The sequence below is a fragment of the Eucalyptus grandis genome, chromosome 6, assembly GCF_016545825.1.
Source record: "Eucalyptus grandis isolate ANBG69807.140 chromosome 6, ASM1654582v1, whole genome shotgun sequence".
In the NCBI taxonomy this organism is placed as follows: domain Eukaryota; kingdom Viridiplantae; phylum Streptophyta; class Magnoliopsida; order Myrtales; family Myrtaceae; genus Eucalyptus; species Eucalyptus grandis.
The window spans coordinates 27,534,348-27,544,866 of record NC_052617.1 but is presented as its reverse complement, the minus strand read 5'-3'; the positions used below and the strand labels follow the sequence as shown (position 1 = coordinate 27,544,866).

The 10,519-nt window shown below is 37.2% G+C and overlaps 1 protein-coding gene across 4 annotated transcripts; it reads left to right on the top strand.

The window, feature by feature from the left end:
• The first annotated feature begins 245 nt into the window (after positions 1–245).
• On the top strand, positions 246–10,295 carry LOC104449150. 4 transcript variants are annotated; one of them, XR_001988679.2, is made up of 8 exons: positions 246–429; positions 1,034–1,185; positions 1,466–1,575; positions 2,507–2,592; positions 4,337–4,441; positions 4,524–4,699; positions 8,799–8,893; positions 9,965–10,295. XR_001988679.2 is itself a non-coding variant. In XM_010063188.3 (7 exons), the coding sequence occupies exons 1-6, from the start codon at positions 320–322 to the stop codon at positions 4,654–4,656; spliced, it is 696 nt and encodes a 231-aa protein (XP_010061490.1). In that variant the 5' UTR covers positions 246–319; the 3' UTR covers positions 4,657–4,699; positions 9,965–10,295. The 4 variants fall into 4 exon arrangements, 1 of the variants encoding a protein (XP_010061490.1); XR_001988678.2 differs by having other exon boundaries at positions 8,799–8,907; XR_001988677.2 differs by having other exon boundaries at positions 8,799–8,907; positions 9,729–10,295.
• Positions 10,296–10,519: the final 224 nt, after the last annotated feature.

Below are 10,519 nucleotides of genomic sequence, written 5' to 3'. Positions count from 1 at the left end.
GGAGTCCACCAAATCTAGCAAATCTCCTGAAGTAGGAGTCTCGTATCGAATTTGGGGGGGGGCGCGCATGGCCAGCTTCTTGTTAATTCTTGCGACCCATGATCGCAGGGGCATTAGGGTCTCTACACGACGAGCCCAAGTCGTCAGGCCCGTAAGTAACCGGCCCACCGGCCCAGCACGACCCACCCGTCAACGCTCTCTAAAACCCCGTCGTCCTTACTCTCGAGGGCTTCTGCAGTGCGCAGAGAGACGTTGCCGGTTTGCCGCCATTGGTACAGAGCTCGAGCCTGGCCTGAGGAATCCAACCCTTGCCCTCGCGATGGAGGGATTGAAGGTGTGGGATGCGGGCTTGGTGGTGCGCGTCCATCCCTCGAAGGGCAACCGAATGCGTGAGGCGATCCTCCGGGAGCTCAGCCGTCACCTCTTCCAGTAAGCTCTGCGGTCTCTCTTTGATCGAGTGTTTTACGAGATCGTTTAGCGTTTTTGGAGGATTTGGCGTGTTTGTGTTGGGACTGCTGATTCGAGAGAGAGCACGGCGCGCTTCGCTTGTAGGGTACGGCTCGTTTTAGGGCGCTCATAATAAAATTTCTAGTTATCTGTTCCTCTGTTTTTCGGAACAAGTTTGGAAAGTAAATTTATTTGGTAACGTAATTTAATTTTTCTATTTCAGAAATAGATTTGAAAAAGAAAATAGAAGCTAAAATTTTATGAGGATTTTGAAGAAGAAATCAGAAGTTAAAATTTTATCTTCTCCAGAAATTGAAATTTGGTCATGCGCACCCTTAGCCTCTGTTTTGTAAGGATTTTGCTACCTGGATAAGTCTGAGATTGCTTGAGTTATTGAGAATGAAGGGTATGGCGGGAAGATAGTGTGGTTTTCTTCAGGCTGTGAACACCCGGAATCCGTTAAACTGGTGGCGGAATCCATAATGCCTTGTTGCTGTTTCTTCGTGCTCTCAATGCTTTTAGCCTTCCACTGCTAGTTTTTATAGTCGCTCTGATTATGATATCCCAAGTATTGTTTCTTCTACAGGTTCAATGAAATTTTTGGTGGAGTACTGTTGGCTTACGATGTCGATATTGTCAATAAAGATGCAAAGATTATGCCACTGATGCAACCAAACCATGGCGTGAGACTCAGGGCGAAGCTGCTGTTTTTTTCTCCCAAGCCAAATATGTTACTGGGTAGATTCACTGCTCACATCATCTTCTGTTTTTGATATATTCGATTTCCTCCACCATCAATTGCAATGCTGATTTACTTTAATTGCACTGCCTGCCTTATGCCTTCACTATCTCTGGGAGGCTTAGTGTTGGGAAAATTATTGTAGCTCTTTGTGTTCTTATTTAATATGAATATATATATATATATATATATATATATATATATATATATATATATGCCGTGCATTGGTTTCTCCCTTTGGTATTGTCATTGATTTTCCCTCTTTATTTTATTTTTCAGAGGGGAAGGTTGTAAAGCTTACACCAGAATCCATCCATGTCATTGTTCTTGGTTTTACATCTGCTGTAATAATTGATGAAGATATTCGTGAAGACTTTGAATTTAGAACTGTAAGGAACTCCCATATCCTTTCTTATTATTCAGCTATGTGATCTCTTTCATACGGTGAACAGGTTTCCATGGTTTTGTCCTCAGCATGCCTTCTAGTCATTTTTCCATTTGGTTGGGAGACCCATCTCTGTAATGCCCCTTTCTTTCATTAATTTTCTTTTTGGGACACATCGAATGAGGACAACCTTATCTGATCCGATCTCCTCTACTATGCTTGATTTCGAACTACCTTGCATTGATGATTGGCTCCACTCAATGTTTTTTGTGGCAACTTCCTTCGTAATAGACTAAATCATGTAGTGGTGATTGTTACAAGAACATTTAGCTACAACCAGACTGATACTTTGGGTGGCAACCTCTACTGGCTATAAAACATCAGTCTAAGCAGACTTGCACCTTAGTTGCCAAGTCGTCCTGATCATGTGTAGATTGTAACGTTGTAGTTGGATCTTCTGTGGTATTGGATGGCATTAAGATGACAGTGCAATCAAGTACATGCTTTTTTTTTATGTGATTTGGTTTAGCTTGCGGAGGTTATAAAGCTCTGGTTGGTTATAATTCATCCAGGTGAACTTAGTTGCAGAACATTGTACATGAGTAACAGTAGCTTATCCTGGAAGACAATAAAAATGTGTTGTTTTCCTTTGTGAAATTACCTGCCTTTCTAACCATCAAGATATATTAGGCGACAAGAAAGGAACAAACTGTACTGGCTTGCTATACTAAAGTTGAACTGCACTGGACCACACAGTAATCACTGTCACTTTTACCTGGAATGGAAGATATACAATGAGCGCATGGCTAAACTAACAAAAATTGCCCATGTCTTTTCATTTTGTTCTTCCTTGGTGAAAATTTGTGATTTTTCCTTCGGAAGGCTTTGCATTCAGTTTTATGAGCATAATGGCTGTATCAACTAATATCTTGCAGAAGCACGGTAAGGAAGTATATCGCAGCAAAGCTCACAGGCAACACGTTATAAAGGTTGGAACCATGATACGCTTTCTGGTTAAGAGGTGACATTTCTTTCCAAATGGCTGCTGTACATCATTTATTGTTGGTAATGAACAACAGTTCCTTATGTATTTTGTGTGAATCACTTTGTTAAACTACTGAACTTTAGATGTGATTTTTTTTTCTTTCATACTAGAAGTGCTGCTCAAGGGGCATTTTGTTGCCATATATGTGGTAATAGAGTTTTTCTGTCGTCTTCTTCAAAATGACTTAAGGCCTATCATGATGTTTCTTTTCCTTGAAAAATATCAACTGTATTTTAGCCAATGCCAAATACAATGTTGTGGCTAGGTTCAGAAAATGAAAATAATATTGAAAATTTCAAACTAGCTCATTGGTGAAAGGGAGGGGAGACCTTAGGAGATCTTTGATACATCAGTCCCTCTCTTGCACCAACATGCCCTCAATGTTGGGTATTATGCATGTTAACATGAAGAGATCCAGTTGATTAATTATCATGAACCTAAAGATGCTATTATCTTGTTGATTATTGTAGCATTAAAACTAGAGAAGTCTTGTTTTTTGAAAGAATTCCTATTATGCTCGTGCTTTGAAAGAAATGCACCTTTTGTGATACCTTTTTCTTGAGAACACTGTCACTTAGTCTAACTGGTGACAGTGGTTTTGGAAATTTGCATTTGTTAATACTTTATAAAATTCTCCTGCTGATCAGTTCTGGTATGGTGACATGAAACTGCTCTAAGCTTCATGATACTGCACGTGACTATAGCCTTTAATGTGGTGGTCATCAGTATATTAGAATGGTAAAATTGGTCCATGAGTAATGATCAGTGGCTTGTCAATAGATTCTGAGAGGGAAGCACCATTAGATGAGCTTTATTGTAGAAAGATAGCATTTGGGAAACGATTTTGGATAGCTAACATGAACTGAATAAGGATGTTGAAAGGAGGTTCTAGTTCTTTTTTCCCTTTGGCTATAAATAGAACTCTCATTGACTAGATACAGGATGATGACTTGTAGAAAACACTTCTTTTTTTTTTTATTAAAAAAAAAAAAAGCACAATTTTAAAGTTTGAGAGGAGAAACAAACTATGAGGCTTTAATCTTGACTCACTCCCGTGCTTCGTACATGTGAAACTGCCATTGGGATCACTATCTCTTATCCATGGGAAGTTTGATTAGATCATTGGCGTTCGCAGTTGATACTTTTTTGACTTTCCATCATGTTTTTTTCATGATGGCAAAACTGCCTTCGATTTAGACCTCTATTTTGATGCAGCTTGGCTTGTCACATTTCACGTCAACATGGTAATTTGTTAGTTCAATGGCACTTCCAGTAACCTTTTCCACCATTTGTTTGATTTAGTTCCCTATTTAGCTGTTCTCTGCTTCTGTACAGGTTGTTATCCTATTAATAAATGTTTACTTATTGCCTTTCAATAAATAAATGAATTTCATTGAAGAGCATCAATGGGTTGTCAACCCATATACAAAGCTATTACAACCTTTTCCAACATTTAGACTGTATGTTACTTGTAAAAACTTTTACTTCGATCAGCTTTTTAGGTGGTTAAGATTCTTATAGAAGAACTGGTACAATGTCTGATGTCTATGTTTGCTGCTGTGCTTTATGAACTTTTTTTTTGTAAAAGAACAGTTTTGAGAGCATTAGGATCATTGCTTAATGGATGATGTGGTGTATATTTTGAGAACATGAGGATTATTGCTTATTTTATGATGTGACTGTAAATGTATTCTGAAAGCTTCAGGTCATTTCTTTGCAGTTTGAATGAGGAAATACTGCATATTTGTGGTTCCCTAAGACCAACCAACACAGGAAGCATTCATTGGTTGGATAAAGATTTTGAAGAAATATCCCTCATTGATAGGTATCAATCACAACTGGATCTTACCTTGAACCAATTGTTGTTATTAAAGAATCTAAGCCATAATTATTCGGTTATGCCACAGGAGTGGTACAAAAAAAGAGAGCGAGAATGAAATGAAGATGCAGGAGCATTCTATGGCAGGAGGGGAAGAAATTTCCTTAGGCAATGATCAAATTAAAAAGTCCAAGAAACGAAGATTAAGAGAAGAGTCTTAAATGTGGGATTTTGTCAAGTGCGGGTTGTTTCATTTGCTTACAGGTAATCTCATCGTACCTGAAGTTTGTGATGCTTGTGATTTTGTCAGTGATCTTTCTTTCACTACCCCAAAAGTTCGTACTGCTTTGTTGGTTGCTTAGCTCAACTTTAGCAAAAATTTGCATAATTTCTTAATGGTTATGTTAATGGAACTTTTAGATGCTTAATAAATTCTTAAAGGATACTTAACCTGGTTGAGCTGGCTTGATGCCAAGAGTTATGAAGCTCTACAAAATTATCTTGTTTAATTTCCTGTTCCTATTTTAAGTGGTATGTTGTTGTCTATTCTTTCAGTTAAGTTTTCTTCAGAGGTTTCCTAAGTCAATTGATTGGGTTTCTAGAATATGTTGATACATATGGTTGTACTTCTTCCTTTTAAATGGAGTTGATGAAAATTATTAAAATCTAGCAAGTCATCACTTTTGAATTGTGTGATTCAATGATTCTTTTAATGTAGTGGTTAAGAAACCTTAAGTATTGCTTAGAACTTTAAAGTAAGTCCTAAGGAACTTTCCTGTTTCAGGTTGGTAATAAATTCTGGCTTGCTACATTGGGACTCATAGTCCTAGATTAGTTTTGGTACATTTAGAGTGTCAATTAATAATTTTCTTTGACATTGGGAGCAACGGTGAGTTAACCCGTAAAGTTGGTGGATTAAATTCCCAAGTTTGAAACTTTGCATGAGGAATGATGATGTAGGATTACTAGTCCCACAACAAAGGATATATTTTTAGGCTTCAGGCCCAGAGTTTTCTAAGTGCATACCTAGGATTTCTTAAGCATCACACATGAAAAGAATCACATCACACAATCCCAAAGCAAAGAATTGCCAAATTCAAGTAATCATCAACTCTATTAAAAGGAAAGAATGACAACATATGTATAGACTCTCCAGAGTTCTTTTTGTGTCGAATAAGGAAACTTAATAATATTACAAAACTAGGAAAAGGAAACATAAATTTAATCCCAACTAGGAAAAGAAAACTTAAATCCTAGTAATAATCAAATCCTTGTCAATAACTCTACTAATTAAACTTAAAACAAGAATCTCTGTCCTTTTAGGACTCTTATTTGAACGCCAGAGTCCATCTTCACTAAAACTTAATAAAAACATCAATATTTGAACAAATATCATGTTGCACGATTGCATTGGCTGCATCATTCTCCCCTGGTTGGAGAAAATTTGCCCTTGAATTTAGAAGTGTCCGCCAGTTGGATTCGTCAGCTTCATCTGCATAGAAAGTGCCAAAGTTGTAATCTTCTTCACTGTCTTCTGGTTGTTGGTTGTCCCCCTTATCATTGAGTTTTCCTCTTTGGGTGTTGACAAGCCATGTGACTCGGCTCCCCACACTAAGGGCAAACATTATTCTTGCTCAAAATGTGATTAACCTTGAACTTTACTTTGGTTCCAGCTATATTTGTTGATGATTTGGATACGTTGGACTGTTTGTTGATGATTTGGATACGTTGGACCAAACTTGTTCCAACGTGATACCTTGCAATGCATTATTAAGCTTCTTGCTTGATGTGTCCTCAGCTTGAAAGCCAATTCTTCATGCTGAAGGATAGTTTCACTCATTAATTTTCAAGGTCACTTGAACATGCTCTATGTTGTATATGGGCTGTCTATGCATCTCCCTCTGAGATCAGCCCTCAAACCAGCCGTAGAACAAACCAATATGTGACAGGGATCCTCCACAATTTGGCTTCTAGCATTAAGCTTATCAAATTTTTTATATGCTTAGCAACAAACATGCTTCCTTGCTTTAAATCCACAAGTCTCTCACACAATTTGTCATGATAGTTTGCTGGCATATATCTCTCTCAACTCTTCACTTTCATCTATTGCCATGCACTTATAGGTGGTTGCCGCAGTTGCCTTATGTCACCCTCAATACCATTCCACCAGACTTTCACTAGGCCAACAAGTTTCATCTGCCAAATTTCACCCTTCAATTATTACTCATGGTGTATTGATTAAAATATTCTCCACTAATTACCAACTAAGTGGAAAAGACTGTTGGATCCACTCTTCAAAATCCAAAACTTCAATGTTAGACTTTCTCAGTGATATCTTCAATAGTATTACGACTTTGATACTCCTTGCTCAAATTGGGACAGTGTTGCTGTCGCATCCATGTTTTGCCTTTAAGGAAGGGCTTCACGAATTACTTATTCCACGGGTCTCTTTTCTAGGACAACAAACAGCTTCTTTATTTGCTCAGAGGGCTTATCAGTCTTGCTCTTTTGTTGCTCAAATTGTTCATCAATTCTGTTCATTGCCTCCTATACTCTTTATGCAAATACATTCAACTCAAATTCAACTCGCCAACCTTAGACTTAAACTCCACATCGTTCACCATTATAGTACAAACTTCGGCTCTAAATACCAAAATTGATTTTAGCACGACGAGTCCCGCTACAAAAAATAAATCTTTAAGCATCGCAGCTAGGGTTTCTTAAGCATCACACCTAAGAGAAGACTAGCATTCTAGACTCCCAAAGCAAAGAATAGCCAAATTCAAATAGTCATCAACTTTATTGAAAAGAAGAATTACAACGCAATATACTCTCTAAAATCCTACTTCAAGTCAAATTTGGAAACCCTATATCTTAATGAAACTAGGAAACACATGTATCCAACTAGGAAAAAGAAACTTATTAAAATTCTAGTAATACTCAAATGCTAATTGATAACTTTACTAATTGGACGTAAAAAAAGAATTTTGATCCTTATAGAACTCTTAATTGAGTTGCACGGTCCATCTTCAACAAAACTTGATAAAAACATCAACATCTGAACAAATATCATCTTGCATGTTTTTGTTAGATGCATCAAATAAGTATCATGAAAGTAGATTGTTGATACACCTGTAAAGCAACCTGATGAAATCTCTATTCACTTCAAGAAATGATTTGCTGCTCGAGAGAATCAAGGCATGATGACCATTCAATGAAGTATGCTACTGGAATTAGGTCAAGTTACTTATTAATGTTCAACCAAAGTACATATTTGATTGAAAAAAATAAAATTCAAATCAATGTGGTTTTTGGGATCGCACAATAGTCGAAGGTATTAATTTCATTGTACCATCTAAGTGGAAGCATTCAAACAAGAATGTTGATCAGCAATTCTCAAAGTATGCTCAGACTATTTGGATACTTAGTTTGAGTTTTGGAGGTCATGATGATGAGGTGAATGTAATATTCCAATTATTGGGCACTTTGAAACTCGAGGATGAGTTCTCTCCAACCTGTGGAAATGATGTAGGCTACAAGATCGAACAACATAATATTTGTTTAAGGAACTGTTTTTAGCAACCCCAAAGAAGAGTTCTAAATGTATGAGGATTCCTCTCTAATCAAGTTAGTAGTTTTATGAAGCAATTTCAAGTACTGTTAGGATTTTATCAAATTTCCTTTTCCTATTTTAAGTAGGATAATGTATATCATTAGTTAGTGGTTTCCTCTTTTTAATTACATGTCTTGTTTAGAGCCTTCCTGTATCAAGTAGGATTATGGTTCGTTAGAAGAGTTTATAAGTATAATTGTAATTCTCTCTTTCAAAATAGAGTTGACGAAGATCATATTGAAATTTAGTAGGTCTTTGCTTTCAAATTGTGCGTTGCAGTTATTCTCTTAAGTGTGGTGCTTAACAAACCTAAGTGTGATGGGTAGGAATCATTAGGAGTAATTCTGAAAAAAACTTATTTGTTTTGAGAACCTGTTAATAACAAAATCAGGCTCATTCTACTAGGACTCATTGCCCTATGTCAGAAAGAAGATAAGATAGTGATTTTCTGGAGATCTCAAGTCTCAAGAAGTAATTCTAATTTCTGTCCAGGCCAAATAATTCTGTTGCTTTCTTGGCTAATATATTTGGACTGCAATGATAGTTATTGTGAAATTAACAAAGCTCTGTGTCATTTGCTTTGTTTGCTAATATTTTTTTCTTGGGCTGTGGAAAGAATGTAGTGTGGAACAAACTTTACGCTTGCTGCTTTTATAAGTTTTGAATGCAATATTGGCAATGGATCTTTAGTATTTCCTGTAACAACTGAGACGTTACTTAGAAACACTTTTTACCCCTGGGTTATTTCAGCATGTATTTATTGATGCACGAGATGGTTCCATGGTGTAAAAGTTGGAGAATTTAGAGCTCAACAAATGAAGAATTCATGCGAGAGCTTATATAAGGTTTGAAAAGCATGGTAAATTTTGATAGCCCTCGCTGTTTGATGCTTTGCAAGTTTTTTACTTTTGCAGCATGTAGCTTTTTAGAAAGTTAGGGGTCTCCTGCGTTTAAAAGAGGAAAGATAGGATTACAAAAGCGAAGCTTAATAATATGATATTGTGATGGGAAAAGGAAGCCAATGTCTGACCATTTATTCCTTGAGTCTTTCCCTAATGATGGGAAGGGGCTGATTTAGGGCACTGTAGTTTGGGAGAAGATGCTCTCTCTGAGTTATGTTCATTGGTGTTTTCTCTCCTTTATTAGTAAAAAATCTTATTGATCTCATGCGTGCGCAATATGCAGATAGAATCAGCAGTCAGTAACTACTTCATGACCATGCCGGGTTGTTTAATGTAAATTTTAGATGCTGGCATTAATGCATGTCATTTTCTGCTAATGCTCTGGTTTGTAACCACTAGCCCTTTGAAATAAAGAAGACCACCTTTTGCTTTGGCCATGTTGCTGTCCTCTCTAAGAGTTCATTCTTCCATCTCATGGAAAGTTTTTGTTTATGTCACAAATAAATAAAGTGTCTATAAGACAATAGCATTTGATGTCGAAGATTGTGTATCAGGAAATGCTTAAATTAGTGGCTATCTGGCGCTTCTGAAGATGAACTTGTCACTTTCTAGTTTGTGGTGGACTCTACAATTTCTTCTTTTCCTGTTAGAATCCCTGTGGGCCCCACCTTGCTTACTTTGTGGTCAAATGATGACTTTTGCTTCCGCTGGGATTTGATCCCAGGACATGCCCATCGACATGGACTTTACATTGGTAACTCTTGATGGCAAACTGCAGACTGAGAAGATGTAGGGGCAGGAATTTCATTTCTGATTTGATGGTTTGAGTTCTTCCCAGTTGAACAATCGATCTGAGGGATGGATCTTTCTATGGGTTTACCTATGGTGCCATATTTTGGATTTTATTCTTCCGGCATTTGGGATTCTATGGCAAGGCTTGTTATTCTTTATCAAGACCATATATGCTGAAATTTCACACTTTATTTCTGAGTTTATATGTTATTTTTCCTGCAGGTGTTTTTACTTAATTATTCCCCACACAGAACTTTAGATTCTCTGCCCATAACCAGGTGGGAAGGTCGAAGAATTCAGATCAATGGAGACAACGACTGGGTGAAATCATCTTGTGATATATCATGTTAGCTTTGATCATTCAATCCAGGCTACAGTATTATACACATCCTTAGGCATAAAACTCTTGCCATAAATTTAGATCCCAATAGATACAGTTGGGCCCTGAGTACCTTATATTTGTCCAGTGAATTGTTCTTGGTTGTTGGTCTATGCTTTGCCCATTCAAGAAGCTAATTGTATACTGAGCCTATATTTGAGATGCTTTTCCCCACCTTTTCTGCGCCTTCATATTTATTGCAAGTTTATCTCAATGAGCTGGTTCTGGTCCTGGATTCAAGTTGTAAAGTCCTGATCTGGTGCGGGGAGTACTCGCTGTGTAATATACAGTTCAACAAGGAATATTACCTTCATGAGCATTGGGAGTTCATGGCTTGGTGAGCGTATGTTAATTCTTGTTGACAATATGTTGTGCGGTGATCGATTGTCTACATCTAG